Consider the following 17,286-nt stretch of genomic DNA (forward strand, 5'->3'; position numbering starts at 1 on the left):
ATGTGTTTCTCAATATTATATTTCTCTCTCAATAATCTTCCAGTTATTGCAAATATTTTCTCCTGTGAGGTTAACTGCATGGACCATGTTAAATACGCTAGTGATCTCTGATTTAATGTGATTAGCCAGTCTTCTTTGTGTCAGAGTTAATATCATGTTTCAAATCAGACAGAGTGGAAATGATATGAAGGAGAGGGATGATAATGTTGAAAATTTTAGTAGCCAAGAACACCAGAATAAAGACCATTAAAAAAGAACAGATGGAAGGAGTGGATTTGAAGTGTTGACACCACTAATTTTTTGGTGAATAAATGATAGCTAAAATAAGAAACATATGAAAAAAATATTTAACTTTTTGAAATAAATTAAGGAAGAACAATACATTATAAAAAAGTTTGAAAGGAGCCATTTGGTTTTGCAGGAAAACCTCTTATCTCAAGGACTATATGTTTGCCAAACAGGAGTGTGTTATGAACTGAGTACTTCACTCAGTTCTAAGTTGTTCTCTCTAAAGTATATATATTTATAAAAAATGTGATGTGTAAAGATTTTTCTTAAAATGACTGAGGTACTATGTGCTTTCTGGAAATAATTCCACCTGTTAGCATAGGTCCTTAGATTCTAGACTGAAAATAATATATTAAAATGAGCCAAAAAATGTCAGAAGATATTTAAAAGATTTAATTAAGTAAAACAAAATATATCAGTGAGGTACTTAATTTGAATGATAGCATATGCATAGACCTTTGAGTTTGATGAGGTTGATATTCTTACAGCAAGTGGGTGGGAAATAAACACAAAGCTGATCAATGTCATTGTTTGGAGCATTTGGGTGGAAAGACTTATTTTTTGGCCCCGGATGAACTCATCACTGGTCCTTCACTGGTCAGGCACTGTATTCAGCTAATGACAAATTATTTTTGAAAATCACTTAGTGAGAGTTTAACATGATAAACAACATAGATCCTGATCTCAAGTACCTTATACTTGTGCATAATTTGCATAATGTAATTATCTGCTGATTACAAAGCAATAAGAGGTGCAGTGATAGAATTATGACCAAGATATCATAGAAATAAAAAGAAGAATAATTTAATGTTTTATACTTTATAGGCAGGTCAAACAGGTCTTTATTGGAGGAGGTCACAAATCTTAAAGAATAGAAAGAGGGAAGGGAAAGAAAGTATGTTTCAGTTCAAGGACAGCAATGTGAACAAAATATAAAGATGAGACATTGAATGGTTGGTGAGGCATAACTTCAAGAAATTTGCTGCTAGTTATAGCTCATGTTTATGTCACTGCCATTATTTAAAGCACTGTTTTTCAAAGTGTAATTCTTGGACTGCCTATATTAGTATTATCAAATACCTGTATAGACTGTATATATATATATATATATATATATATATATATATATTATATATATATAGTACATGCTAAAAATACAGTGTATAATCCAATGCAAACCTAGAAAGTAGAATCACTGGGAATATTGATCTTTAATGAGCCTAACAGATTATTGTTATGAGCATTGTAGTTAAGTAAACGATTCAGAAGATCAAAGAAAGAATCCAGATTAAGGAAAACATCTGGAAAATAACATTATCTTAAATTCATATTAGAAGGATGGTGTTATCAATATAAACATAGATTGAAGGAAACAGACATAAAAGTGTACGTAACATGGAAGAAAGTTAAATTTTGAGGAAAATGAAAAGCAATGAGGTTAGAACAAATATTGACTAGAGCAAGGCACAGCAAAGGAATAATAAAAGAGTTTAAAGGCTCTGAGAAGCTGTGGCAGCAGTAAGAAATACATTTAAAAAAACATTAAAAATAGTTTACATTAAATAAGAATAAATGGAATAATCTCTATTCTCCTAATTTGTACATTTAAGTAAGCATTTGTCAACAGGTATATTTATGTTATTCTAGGTGGAAGTGGATTCCATTGTTGTGCCTTTGCCCTTTTCAAATCAGGAACTGTCCATAGAGGATTCTGGTTCAATGTATGTAATTACTACTCCAGCTGGACTAATCATAAAGTGGTCTCATCTTACAGGAATCATAGACATTCATTTTAGCTCCCAATTTAACTTGTCATCCTACACAGAAGGACTGTGCGGTGAGTGCTGCCCTTCAAATCTCGATTTTGTCTTATTTTTTTTTCCATACACACTATAGGCCCTGTTGCCCCATTTTTGGACATTTTGGACCCTGTTGCCCAATTTTTCATATTTGAGATAATAATATTAACTTTCAGTTCCTATGTAAACACTGAAGGAAGCAATGAATTTTCTATAAATGTGCTAAGATACAGGAAATAACACTTTAATTTGGGTATTTTATGAAAATATATGCTTAATGCTATTACTACAATGCTGTTTGTATTTCCACTAGCTCATCTTTATTAGGCATTAATGAAGCATCAGGCATTATTTTACATATTTTAACTCACTTAATTTTAAGATCTAGTAAGTAGATGCTAGTGTTATCTCAATTTATAAGTGATACAAATGAGGCATAGAAACTTGAAAGGCTTACATGTCTTTGTTTCCTCTTAATTTTTTTTAAAAGCTTGAAATCAGGGAAAACTTATTTAAGTTATTTTGAAAGCACACAGCGTACAGAATATTTGTCCTAGTTTTATTATGAAATGTAAAGCTTAGATGTACCTTTACATCTAGGTTTAATATTACAATATATTACACAGGTATATAAAGAGTTTTAAGTCAAAGGAAACAAATTAGAAATATTTGTAGGTACATAATGAAATAAAAAGAATACTGGCTCTGGTGTCTGCTAGAAAGTTGAACACAAGTTATTCTTTTTACAGCTGTGTGCTCTTAAGAGAACCTCAGTTTCCTCATCTTTAAAAGGGGACAGTAATATCTACTTTCAAGATTGTTTGAATGACATGTTAAAGTTAATATAAACACAACACATAAATACATACAGTCAATAAATGCTGATTTAGTACAAATGTATCTATTTTTAATCTCAGTAAATATTAACTGAGTAAAAGCTTATGGATCACCTTCTGCTTCCATAGGTAAAAATTTATGGATCACATTATGCTTAATGCTAATAACTCAGAAATGAATAAGTCCTTGCCCTCAACAAATTACATAAAATATCCCAATTTCCTGTTTAAAAATGTAAAGATTTATTGGACATTTTTGCTTAAGTGGTTTTTATAGTTTCTCACTTGTTTAGAGTATGCTAAACATAGCATAAATTTCTATGGTGACTTAAGATTATTATTTGGAAATAGCCATTATTGAGTACATATACTACATTCAAACTTATTATTAAGTAATTACTGAGACTGGAAATGCATGTTTTCACCTAAAACTTACCATTTTTGAAGGATATTATTTCAGTTTGATTTTTATGGTTTTTTATCTTTCTTTACTATTACTCTTGCTTTATGAGACAGCCACTCTGCTAGCTGGATTCTTAAATAAACACTGCAGAGAGAGGGCTAGGATCACATTTTTGCTAACCAGAGTTCATGCCCTAAATTCCTATATCTCTGCAATGAGAGAAATATGCTTCATTAAAGGGAAGTCTGGGTGCTGTCAGGACCACTAGGCTAGGTGTTAGCTGAAGAACTTATAGTGAGTAAGACTGTTATCCAGAGGCTGAGCACTGAGAGGCCTATATTGACATCTCTTTCTGCACAGCACTATGAAGTCTGGAGTGATGACTGAAGTTGCAGTGAAAACATATATTTACTAGCTATTACCTTTCTCCAGGAAAGTTTAGACTTAAAAAATAGTAGCTATTTTACAATGTAGTGCACTTGAGTTTTTTTTTTTTAATGTTCAATTGCACGTAGTACCCTGTGTATTTACAAAAGCGAGACATTGCAACCTTTGTTAATCCTGATATATCTCTTTGGGGATTAAAATTTGATGTTTGAAGAAAATTTGTATTCATATAGTTTATAGACCAGGGTCTTGGGAATTAAGAAAAATTATGTCTTAAAGTAGGGTGGGATTCGGGTAAGGTATGATTATAGATCTGGTATCATTACTTTCCTTGGCTCTGCCTGCATTTAATGATAAGTAAGCTCTTCTTCAGTTTATATTTTCTCAAGGAAGATAGAGGCTGCAGCAGGTCAAACCATTATAGCCATCAACAGGTCATGTCATCCCAAGGAAGGGAAATTGTCTGTGTCCTCGATTTCCCAGGTCAAGTCCTGAGCTTGACAATAGTTGTCCCAATGTTGAATGAATCGATGTGCCTAGGTGACTGCTACAAGCTTGCTGGTTTATGCCTGGATTATGTGGAACAGTTGCTAATGCAAGGGAGTGAAGATTACCTTTATGCCAATGAGAGCCCTCACCTGGAATGATGTCGTGCACTAGGTGATGGAGCACTGATAGTTCCTGAAATAAAAATATTTAATATTTTCAGGCAGAGTTTTCATGGGGAAGCGGAAGCCTTGGAGCCAATCACCAAATGTCCATTCTTGTAGAAAGTACCTTGTCAGGCTCAAAAACTAGTTACTAGGTTAGAATATGGTAGTAGCAATGAAAGAATATAGGATCAGAATCAATATCTTCTTTCTTAATCTTCGCTGATCTTTTCTTATATCTTGACTTCTAGGCCTTTGATTTATTTCTTATTGAGTTAAGGCAGTTCTGCACTATTTTATCAAAAAATCAGAACATGATTTAAAAAGTTCTATCAATGTAAAAGTTCAAGGATGCATAAACTTGGCATCTCATTCAGTAAATCATTCATTCTTTTAAAATCAATTATTTAGCTGATTTTGTTGTGCTCTCTGCACTGGTTTAAGTGAAGTTTTTTCCTTCTGTCACATATTCTTTCAAGGAATTTGCAATGAAGATCCAGATGATGATCTAAGGATGCAAAACGGCACAATTATTACAAATATGGAAGACATAGGATTATTTATTGAGAGCTGGGAAATTGAGAAATCATTTGAAGTAACAATGAGAAGACCTGTTAGGAATTGTACTGAGCATGATTGCAGCCACTGCACTGAGTTATTAAATAGAAGAATTTTCATTCCATGTCATGATAAAGTAAGTTGGAAGCAACCATAAATTATACTTTCATGTTATATATCTTGAGAGTAAAGGCCAATACATTACTGTTCTTGCTATGATGTTCTTGTACTAAGAACAAAACCCCCAAGCTTCTGTCAGTATGGTTCGGAATTCAGAATCATTTGTTGTTTACAGGCTTACAAACACAAGAAGGATAATTTTATTTCTTTTCTTTATGTTTTGTTAGAATTATATCTACAGCTTTCAAAAAGAATGAAAGTTTGTCCTATGGAAAAATGTCTCTAGGAGACAGAGATCAATGACATTTGATAACAGTATCAAAACCAAGATAGTGAGGCTTTAATCAGTTCCTTATTATCCTGGCCTCTTAGGCATATACTTGAAATAGAATCTGTCACTTACTCAATTTACTTCATCTTTATTAGTCTCCAACTTTCTGAGTTTAAGTGATAGATAGGAATTTTAAATAATCTGTATTGTTAAAAAAAAGATCCATTACTAAAGACAATGGACAAATACACTATTTCATGTATCATTTAACTAAAATTTAGTGATCATCTAGCACATAAAATCACTGTTAGATTCCTTTGATAGAAAATGAATAGGACGCTTTTCTTGCCCTCAAGGAGCCTAGTAGGAAGGCAAGTCTGTGAGCAAACACATTAAAATATACATTATGGAGGTACATAGGAGCACAGGTTTGGGGAAGGCTTCATGGAGTTTTAGATCTTTGAATTGTTTAGAAGTATGAGTTTGCCAGGAAAGAAGAGGGAGAGATGGAGTTCCAGGCAGAGATATCAATGCAATGGTCCTTTATTATCTGTGGGAGGTTGGTTCCACAACCCCCACAGATACCAAAATCCCTGGACACCCAAGTCCCTTTATAAAATATAGTATAGTATTTGCATATAACCTACACAATTTTCCCATATATGTTAAGTAATCTCTAGATTACTTATAATACCTAATATAATATAAATGCTATGTGCATAGTTTTTATACTGTATTGGTTTTTACATCTTTATAATTTTAATTCTTGTATTACTTTTTATTTCTTTTTCTGAATATTTTTGAGCGCTTGTTTGGAGGTTCTAGCAGGGGAGTGCAGCTGCTTGTATACCCTTGGCCGAAGACCGGTCCTCTATCAGGAATAGTCATCGCCTTCAACTGAATGCACAACTTTGGGAGGGATGTACTTGGAGTGGTGAGGGAGTAATGGGACACTTGCCTAGCCAGCCAGATCATCTGAATCAATCCTGGCAGTCAATAGGGTGACATGTTGCAGCCAGATCGCTCTCACATTGGTTTTTCTGAATAATTTTCATCCATGGTTGATTGAATATATGGATGTGGAACCCCTGGGTAAAGAGGGCTGACTGTATATGCAAGAGAAAATTTGGTTTAAAGGCCATGAAAGGAAAATATTGAAAGAGTTTGGTGCGATATCTATGAAGAGAAGAGTCTGGGAAGGGAAGCAAGGGAATTGTCAAGTCAGGAAGGAGCTCACTGTGAATAACCTTTGATGCTGCCCTATGCATTCCCTGAGGGAAAACACAAAAAGTATGAAGTCATGGGATGAAAATGGCATATCTTTATGGAGTTTCAGTTTTACTTGGAGATTTGGATGAAAATAAGTTTTAAATGTTCACATTTTTAAAATGCATACACGTAAACATGAAGAAATAGCAAATACTTTAAAACTCATTTCAGTGCCACTTTAGTCTTTTTTTTTTAAAGCATCATGATTTTTTAAAATTGCATTTTTAACTGGGAACTTGAAAGGTTGATTATATCAGGAAACTTTCAGCTTGACTATTCAATGCATAATGAAGCAACATACGATACCATTTAGTCTGTGATAGCTTCTACTTTTCCTTTAAAATCCTCCAGTATGTAACAATTAGCTGGGTATGATGGCACACGTCTATTATCCTGGCTATTTGGGAGACTGGGGTTGGAGAATCCCTTGAATCTGGGAGGTGAAGGCTACAGTGAGCTGAGATCATGTCATTGCACTCCAGACTGGGCAACAAGAGCAAAACTCCATCTCAAAAACAAAACAAAACAAAATCCTCCAGTAAATTTGACAGCAAAAAAATTTAAAATCCAAATATACATGAGGAATTGGACACTAGCATACATGGATAATCTAACAATTATAATAGATACCTTAATGCTTACTTAAAGAGTGGGTTTTGTTTATTGTAGAAATATAAAATGAGCACTAAGTTATGTTGTGTTTTATGCTGGAAAATCAAAATCAACAACTACAAAACTATTCCTAAGGTAAAATCTAAAAACCAATCATGTAGAATTTAAGGACTATTACTAGAATATATTGCTTGATTGTTTATTTTATAAATAATAAGTAATCTTGGCTGAAAACTTCAGAACTAGTTTTAGAATCATTTGGAAGGTCAGGCTTGTCCATCAAGATCCTCATAAATCCAACACTCTCTTCACAAGGAACATCTTGCTTTTATATTTTCTTAGGCTGTTCAAAGATGATGGGATAAGTTTTTACAATTTTTTTAAGTGTTATAGTTTGAATATCTTTTGCAACAAAAGAAAGTTAATTTGCCATTTTATCTGCTACAGAGATATAAATTAGTGTAACTAAAGAAGGTATTGGCTATATACATATATAGTCAATATAATTTTATATATATATAAAATTAAAAAAAATTTTTTTTGAGGAGTCTTGCTCTGTTGTCCAGGCTGGAGTGCAGTGGCGTGATCTCGGCTCACTGCAGCCTCCACCTCTCTGATTCAAGTGACTCTTCTGCCTCAGCCTCTTCAGTAACTAGGATTACAGGCATATGCCACCAAGCCTGGATAATTTTTTGAATTTTTAGTAGAGATGGGGTTTCACCACATTGGCCGAGCTGGTCTCAAATTCCTGACCTTAAGCGATCCACCTGCCTCGACCTCCCAAAGTGTTGGTATTACACATATGAACTGCCACACCCAGCCATGGCTATAATATTTTTATAGTCAGAGTTGAAAATGTAATTTTTCATCATGGAAAGAAAAGATAAATAAAACCTGAATAATGTAAATGAATTATTTTAACTGTAATGGTAAAGAAGAGCTTACAAACTTGGCTTATTTAGCAGATTTTCTTTCAAGTGTGACCAAGTTAAAATATTATAAAAGAAGTTTGAGAATAAGATAAAAATAATTGACTGTAGGAACTACTAGCACTTTCAGACTCTCAGGTACTCAAAGCCTCTAGATATGTTTCCTTGAGAAACTAAAAGAGACTCTTACAAAGCTTATGAGGATTCTACACACAGTAGCCTGTGTCTTCAGACAACATCTTTAACTGCATTCTGGTCATCATGATTCAGTGATAACTCTGGCACAGTGCATACAATAGTGGAAAATGCATTTTCTTGTTACTCACATAGTTCTTGGATATTGCAAAACTGAGGTAGAGAAGACATAGTATTGCCATCATGCTGAACTTGATATTTGGCATCATATCTCAATTCACTGCAGATTTCTTAAGTGAATATTTAGGGATCGAATGCAATACCAAAGTATCCATTAATTCATGAGATAGGCAGGGTGTATTTCTTTTCTTTTTCTCTCAAAGTCTCAAGCGTTAAGACATTATTTTTATTTAAAATACACAGACTATTAAGCACTAGAATGTAAAACTTGCATGACTTCAAAAAAGATACTTCAAAGAAATTTTGAGTTTATAGAGACTTCTTTGGGCTGAACTCTAATCAAACTTGAGATAAAGTTTCCACTTCTCTACCTTCTGCTTCTAAGAGTTACTTTCATTAAAGTCCTATTGCAAGAAGAAAAAAAGAAAGCTAAGAACTAAAAAAATGGGAGTATCATTACAATTTGCTCAATAGATTTGTATGAAGGCCTGAAGCAGATGGGCTAGACAGGTATAACAAGGTAGCTAATTAAAAGGTCTTTGAGTAGTTTTTATTTGCTTATTGTAACCTTTTATTACGGTAATATTTACACATTCACAGAAGTGGTGGGAACAATATAAGAACCTTTAGGTGTCCGTCACCCAGATTTAAAAAATCATTTAAAAATTTGCCTCTCTTTTTTTCTGCCTATCTTCCTCACTTCTGTCCACACCCCGCCCCTGTTGAATTATTTTAAAGCAAATCTACTTTGGGAAAATGATGGTGGACTCTGCTGGTCAGGGAGAAGCAAGTGAGGATAGCTGCATGTTCAAAAAGGAAAGATGGCATTTGGGAGACATTTGGGACATGGAATGGGGAGGATTTAAGGACCAATTAGATGTTAGTGCTAAGGGAGGGTGAGCATTTATAGATGACTTCAACTTTCTAGCTTACACAGAGTAACATGTCCAGATAAAGAAATTCTTCATGCCTTGTTGAGTCTCAATCTGTGCCATCCAAGCTATCACCAAGTCTTATGGGGTCCACTCCCAAAATATTTCAATATCCATGCATTTCTTCCCACCACCATTTGAATCTAGACAACTATCATCTCTTGCCTGGTCCAGTGACAAAGACCTATAATTCCATTTTTCTACCACTGACTTTCATCCTCATTTGCAAATCTCTACAAAGCAGGCAGAATGATCTCTTAAAATTATTAACAGGATTGTGTGATTTCTCTACCTAAAATTCTTCAATGTCTTTCACTTAGAGTACATTCCGAAGTTCTTACCAGTGCTGACAATGTCTTCTGTGATGTGGCCCATGTACTTCTCCAGCCACATCTTGTGCTAAGCTCTTCTTGTTTGCTAAACTCCAACCATTTTTGCCTCCTCTCAGCTCTCTTAATATTCAAAGAATTTTTTTCTGCCAAAAGGCTATTCTTCTTGCTGTTTCCCCTGCTGGAATACTTGTTTCTTTGAATCCTTTTTAGCATGGTGGCTTCTCTTCACCTTATTCAAAGGCTTTGTTTTTGTCATTGTTGAGATCCATAAGCAAAAAACAGGTCTGTTTTATTTACCTTTATTCTTATGCATAGCACAGTGCCTGATATGTAGTTAGGTACTCAATAAATGATAAAAATGTGTATCAATTAATAAGTAAGTAGAGAATACAGAAGAATCAGCTTTTGTGGGCTAAGTAGAGAAGGGATACAATTTTTTATTTTGGGCAGATGAAGTTGTGTGCATCGTCAAAGTAGAAACATCCAGCAGAAACTCTGGAGCATAATTTGGGAGTTCAGAGGAGATGAGTTGAGGCCAGAGATCAGGTTTGAAGAGCTATTAGTATATGGATTTTTAAAAATAATGATAATTTATGATGTGCCAGGGTTTTTTTCTGTACATTTTCCATATAATAGCTTACTTAATTTTCACATTAATATTAGGTAGTAGTTGTTGTTAATATTAATTCTATTTCACACATGAAGAAACCAAGACAAAAGTTTAAATTTCTCAAATGGTGATAGAAACCATGGGAACAGATGAGCTTGGGGAGAGCATTTTCAGTGAGAGAACATTACCATTGAGGATAGGCTGTAGTAAAACAGAATGAGAGGCAAGTAGAAGAGACAGTGATCAAATAGATGGAAAGGCAACGGAGTGTGGTACCTTTGAAGTTAAAGGAGACAACACTTTAAGCAAGTGGACATCCTAATGGCAATATAGGCTTCTGAGGTCAGGGAGGATTTAGAATATCAGTTTCATTGCATTTGATTAATGACCAAAGCAAGTATTCTGTGCAAAGTAAGGTGGTTGGAAACTGAGAAGATTTCACAAAGAACACTAAAAAGAAAGTTGAATCTTAGGGGTTTTCTGCATCTTTAAAAACATGAATTTTATTTTTATATTGACAGATAAAAATGTATGTGTTTACTGTGTACAACGTGATGTTTTGAAGTATATATACGTTGTGGAATGATGAAATCTAGCTAATTAACAAATGCATTACCTCATGTAATTATCACTTGTGTGGTGATAACACTTTATATCTACTCTCAGCATTTTTCGATAGTACATTATTAATTATGGTCACCATGTTGTACAATAGATCTCTTGGACTTCTGCCCATCTAACTGAAATTTATGTGCCCTTTCACATCTTCCCAACCACTTCAGCCCCTAGTAACCATAATTCCTTGGTTGATTCTATAAGATCAACTTTTTTAGTTTTCACATTTGAGTGAGTTCATGTGGTATTTGTCTTCCTGTGCCTTACTTATTTCACTTAACATCATGTTATTTGGTTTAACTCATGTTGTCACAAATGACAGGGTTTCTTTCTTTTTAAAGGATAAATAATATTCCACTGTATATATTTACCAAATTTTCTCTCTTCATTCATCCATTGTCAGATCTGTAAGTTGATTTTATATTTTGGCTATTGCAAATAATGCTACAGTAAACATGGATGTGCGGACATCTCCGTGACATACTGATTTCATTTTCTTGGATATGTACCTAGCAGTAGGGTAGCTTGATTATATGATAGTACTATCTTTAATTTTTTGAGAAACCTCCATATTGTTTTCCACAATGGCTGTACTAATTTACATTCCCACCAACAGTGTGCAGGGGTTACCTTTTTTCTACATCGTCTTCAAATATTTTTTGTGTGTGTGCTTTTGGTAATGGCCATTCTAAACAACTGTGAGGTAATATCTCATTGTTGTTTTAAGTTGTATTTTTCTGATGATGAATGATAATAAACTTGCTGGACATTTGCACATTTTCTTTGAGAAAGATCTATGCAGGTCCTTTGATCATTTTTAAATTGGGTTATTGGTTTTCTTGTTAAGTTGTTTGAATTCCTTATGTATTTTGGATATTAACCCTTTATTAGATGTGTAGTTTGCAAATATTTTCTCCCATTCTGTAGGTCATCTCTTTATTGTGTTGACTGTTTGCTTTGCTGTGCAGAAACTTTTAGTTTGATGCAATCCCATGTGTCTATTTTTTCTTTTGTGGTCTGTACTTTGGGGTTCATATGAAGAAAATTATCCCTCAGACCTGTGTCCTAGAGCTTTTCCTCTGTTTTCTTCTAGTGGTTTTGTAGTTTTAGGTCTTACAGTTAAGTCATGTCTCTTTTGAGTGGATTTTTTGGATATTATGTGAGTTAAGGATCTAATGCTATTCAACTGGAGGTGAATATCCAGTTTTCCCAGCATTATTTATTGGAGAGACTTTTCTTTCCCCATTGTGTGCTCTTGGCACCTTTGTCAAAAATCAGTTGGCTGGCTGTAAATATGTGGATGTATTTCTGGGTCTCTGTTATGTCCCATTAGTCTATATGTCTGTTTTCATGCCATTGGTTTTTATAGATACAGACCCTGAGAAAAGAAGATGGGCTATGAAAAATGCTAAGTATTTTGATTGGCTACCTTGGCCTGTATCAGAATTTGGCATCTAAATTTAGATACTTAACATGTACCTGCTGAATAATGAGTTGAGAGAAAAATGGAATATTGTAGTAAGCTACATTATTTATATTTTAGATGTCTCTACATCAAAAGGGAACATATTCTATAGGAAAAAAATGAGTCTCTAATTAAATTGAAGCGTGCCAAATTTTACAAATTATGTAACTAACATTAAATATTAATACAAGTTTTGAGAAGCATATAAACTTGATTTAATAAGCAGTGCTGTATACCATTATAGAATGCTTTGGGAGCTTCCAATTTAATCTATAATTGTTCAAACTCTTATTCAGTATATAGAAAAGTCAGTTGTAGCCCACAGTGGATATTAGAAATAAATTTTTGCTTGGGTCCACATACTCTATTTTCTTTTCCATTTTTATAAGAAAGATTTGTGTAGATTAGTGCAGATGGTATTATCTTACTTAAATGTGTTTAGAGTGATGTTTAATATCAAGAATTTTTGAAAATGTAAGGTCTTTGATGAAGTATAATGAATATTAACTTGCTACCCTTTGAGTTTCCAAATAGTCATAGTCTAGTTTAGGACTTTCAGAGAAATAAAAGTACATAACTAATTTCAAGGCAAAATGTTTCTCTAGGTTTCACCAAAAGACTTCTGTGAAAAGATGTGGATTAATTATACCTATTTTTGGAATTATGAATGTGATGCACTTTCTGCATATGTGGCTCTGTGCAACAAGTTTGATATCTGTATTCAGTGGCGAACACCTGATTACTGCTGTAAGTAACTGTTAACTGTATAATATTTTTCAATTATAAATACATTTCATGTTTGCAATCACTTCTTTCCTTCCTTTTTATTTTTTTATCACAAACTAATTTAGTAAGCAGAAAATGCAAAGAAGAAGCTAGTATATCTCAAATAAAGTTATATCATTCAATTTCAGAAATAAAACAGTCACACATGAAGCTCCCTGTGTGCCTTTTCCAACCCTTTCCTCTCTTTTTTCCCTGAGTGGTAATCACTATTCAGAAGGGGCATTGCTGATTCACTGGGAATGCGTGTCATTTCCAATTTCACTAGACACTGTCAAATTATTCTCCACTGAGATCGTACCAATTTATAATCCCACCAGCTGAGCATTCAGTTTTTAATAGTATGACTTTTTACAATCATTGACAATCCATAAGGATTTTCTAAAGCATCGTTTATAAACTGCTCAGCAATAGTAATTTCTTTTGACAGTGAAGGATCAAACCTAAACATATGACATTTTTATTTTTTATGATTTGGTTGAGTTATATACTGAAAATGTATTTCAGTTTTAATTCTGAGTAAACTGTTGTTATCCCTTCTCACTGCACAGAGCAATAATTTCATAATAGTTGATTGTATGTTTATTCCAACCAGACTTGGGCTGCCTGTTGGTCATATTTATTTGTTGTACATCTGATGAGTGTTTCCCACCATAACAGCTAATAACAGTAGACCCTTAGAGATGCTTAAAAATTGCAAAAATATGCAAAAAAAACCAAACACATTGATGCCTTTATTTCTGATTTATGGTTACAGAGTAAATGAAAAATGGAATTTGAAGAGACTAAAATTTACAAAATTTATTTTCTAAAAGAAATTTGACATTTTTTTCTGTTACTAGAAATTTAAATAGGTTGCTTTTACTATTAGCAAATTTTGTCCCCTATTCTTCAAAGCCCTGAGTTGTCCAGAAGGGAAGGAATATCAACCCTGTGTGCGATCTTGTGAAGCAAGAACATGCCTGAACCAATGGTTCTATGGACACTCTTCCTGTTTGAATTTAAGAGAAGACTGTGTGTGCAAAGATGGAACTATTCTTCACAGGCCACATTCAACCCAGTGCATTCCAGAGAAAGAGTGTGGTAAGACGCAGAGCACAAATGACTTCTTAGGGATCTGGCAAACAAACAAAAACAATTTTTGAGACATTGGAGAGATGTGCTAACAAAGATTTATCAAAGACAGCCTAAGTGTTAGAAAGGAAATGAATTTGTTTTTTTGATTTTAACATTATTTCAAAAGAAGTTAATTGTTATAAAAGTATCAGTGATAATGTGTTTTAATCTTTACCTCTGCCTGTAATAACTGGGAAAGAGCATGGCAAATCAAGAATTAAGAGTAGATAATGGACTGAACTCAAATTCAAGTTATTTCATGGATTAGTGGTTTACTTTTACTCCTGTGAGTCTCAGGTCATGCATCTGGAAAGTGAGGAAAATTATAGTGCTTATCTCATAAGGTTAGCGTGGGGTTACATAATTTAGTAAAAAGCATTTTGCATTTAACATGATGCCTTGGGAAAGTAAGCATGTAAGAAATGGCAGATTACATATTATTCTCTGAGTGTTATGATTTGGATGTGGTTTGTCCCCACCAAAACTCATGCTGAGGCTTGAACCCCTTGTGTGGCAGTGCTGGGAGGTGTGGCCTAGTGGGAGGTGTCTAGGTCATGGAGGCACTGCCCTCATCAATAGATTAATTCCTTTTCAAGGTTGTGAATGAGTTATTGCTTTTGTGAGACTGGATTAGTTCTAGCAGAAATGGAATCTTTCCCTCAAGTGCAGAATGTCATAAAGGGAGCTTCCTCCTCATGTCTGATTCCTCTACACATCTGTCCACCTCTCCCTTGACCTTCTACTATAGTACAAGGCAGGAGAAAAGCCCTCACCAGGAGCTAAGTAGATGCTGGTGCCATGCCCTTGAACTTCCCAGCCAGCAGAAGTGTGACTAATGAACCTCTTTTCTTTATAAATTACTCACTATCAGGTATTTTCTTAGAGCGACACAAAATGGACTAAGACACTGAGGGAACTTATTTGGTATTTCTAATTTTATTTTCAAACAATTTTATTTTGATCATTGTCTCCATGGTGGTGGCAGATGAAAAAGTGCAAAACTGAGACAATTGCAGCACAGGACTTGTGAGTCATAGGCTTCTTTATTATGGTCAAAAGAAAATGAATTGACGAATAATTAAAGAAAAAGGCAAGGAGAAGTGAAATGCATATATAGTTTTAGAAATAAGCTTGTGTTTGCCAGTATAGAAAGTATCTGTGGAAGACTCTGAGGATATATAGGTGTGCTTATATTTGTTCTTTAGAGATCTATGAGATTTAGTTTTATAGTAAATAGGATAAGAGCTCACTGCAAGCTGGGGATAAGGTTGATCATTTATGATTTGGGGGAATAAGATCATTAACATTTATCATTATTATTCCTTAAAAGTACTACTAGGTGGTCATATTTATCATCAAATAAAACTTTTACATAAAAATAATAGTCACTAAATAATATTTTTCTTGATTGTCTACTTTCTACTTTTAGATTTTAAAGCAGAATTATTTTGAATTTTCATATGATATAAATGTTATAGGAGATAGGGACTACCTTGTTTTCTAATCCCACTCATTTTTAACAGTTACTATTTTCAAATTAATTTAAATTTATATTATTGAATTTGATTGGGCTAAATAAATTATATTGACAGGACTTAAAATGTATCAAAAATAATAGATCATTTTATTTATAGAAGACATACAAATTTACAGGTGGTTGTAAAAGGAAAAAAATTCTTTTCTTTCTTTCCTTCTTTCTTTCTCTCTCTCTCTCTCTTTCTCTCTCGACAGGGTTTACTCTGTTGCACAGGCTTGAGTAAGTGGTCATAGCTCACTGAGACCTCAAATTCCCGGCCTCCAGTGATCCTCTGGCCTTAGCTTCCTGAGTAGTTGGTACTACAGGCATGCCTCTACGCTTGGCTAATTATTTTTTTTTTTGGTAGAGACAAGGTCTTTCTGTGTTGCCCGGGCTGGTCTCAAACTCCTGGCCTGAAACATTCCTCCCTCCTTAGCCTCCCAAAGTTCTGGGACTATAGGCATGAGCCACTGCACCCAGCTGGGAGAAAAAAATATTTTCTGTGGACTAAGTATAAACTTTCATTAAAGAAAAATGTAAGTTAGTGGATGATGAAAGAGAAACCTGAGAAAAACAATAGACTTGTGACACATCATCTATGTTGCTGGGTCATGTCACAGTCTGAAACCAAAACATGGTGGCATGATTTATTTTAGTGCCCAGGTTATGAGTGTTATAATACTGTTGATCTTTTTAAAGCATGCACTGATAGTGAAGACCAACCCCGCACTGCTGGGGAGATTTGGAATGGGTGCATTGATGAATGTGCTCTATACAAATGTTTGGAGAATGGAAGCATTATTTCTATAGAACCTGACTGTGATGAAGAGCCCACTCCAGTTTGTGAACGAGAAGCTGAAGTTGTCATGGGCATCATTGATAAATGGACCTGCTGTTCAAAGGGAGTTTGTGGTATGTATGCAGAAGCCTTATAGTCAATTGATTCCACAAAATATGTTGATATTCTTTGTGAAAAAGCAGAGCACATATAATGATTTGTATTTTTAAAATGTGCCATAAATGTCATTTTCTCAATGTAAGTTTTGTTTCATTACAATTTTGTCAAATAAGCATGAAAAACTGGCTATTTACAATTAATAACACTCAACAAAACATGAGAAGAGGAAAGATCTTGAAATCATTGATTTATGAGTCAAGGGTGAAAGATAATCGAAAAACCTCAAAACTGCTGCATTTTCACATATGGTCCATTTTGTTAGCTGAATGGGTTAACTGCAGTGTAAAAACATGCAGAATGAGAGTCATATCTCTGCTTTGAGTTCCCTGCTTTGAGTTGGCAGTCATTTCTCTGTTTTGAGTTGGCAGATTTTAGTTGTGTTCACTAATATTTTAACAGTTTTTCTTATTTATAGGATGCAACATGACTTTGTGTGAAACTACCATCCCATCATGTACGAATAGTCAAAAATTGATTGTTGGCCACAGTCCTCTTTCTTGCTGTCCACAGTACAAATGTGGT

General features: G+C 34.1%; 1 protein-coding gene across 3 annotated transcripts in view; it reads left to right on the plus strand.

Annotated features, from left to right (window-relative positions):
- Positions 1-17,286, plus strand: part of OTOGL (otogelin like) — a 195,718-nt gene that overhangs the window by 157,259 nt on the left and 21,173 nt on the right. For all 3 annotated transcript variants that reach the window (XM_032296527.1, XM_032296546.1, XM_032296537.1), the window contains 6 exons: positions 1,936-2,125; positions 4,843-5,057; positions 12,997-13,138; positions 14,072-14,257; positions 16,506-16,718; positions 17,180-17,284. In XM_032296527.1, coding sequence (XP_032152418.1) covers positions 1,936-2,125; positions 4,843-5,057; positions 12,997-13,138; positions 14,072-14,257; positions 16,506-16,718; positions 17,180-17,284 — 1,051 coding nt within the window. The remainder of the gene's footprint in view (positions 1-1,935; positions 2,126-4,842; positions 5,058-12,996; positions 13,139-14,071; positions 14,258-16,505; positions 16,719-17,179; positions 17,285-17,286) is intronic.

This window comes from Sapajus apella, unplaced genomic scaffold (assembly GCF_009761245.1).
Source record: "Sapajus apella isolate SASKATOON/1434 unplaced genomic scaffold, GSC_monkey_1.0 scaffold2, whole genome shotgun sequence".
NCBI classification, from domain to species: domain Eukaryota; kingdom Metazoa; phylum Chordata; class Mammalia; order Primates; family Cebidae; genus Sapajus; species Sapajus apella.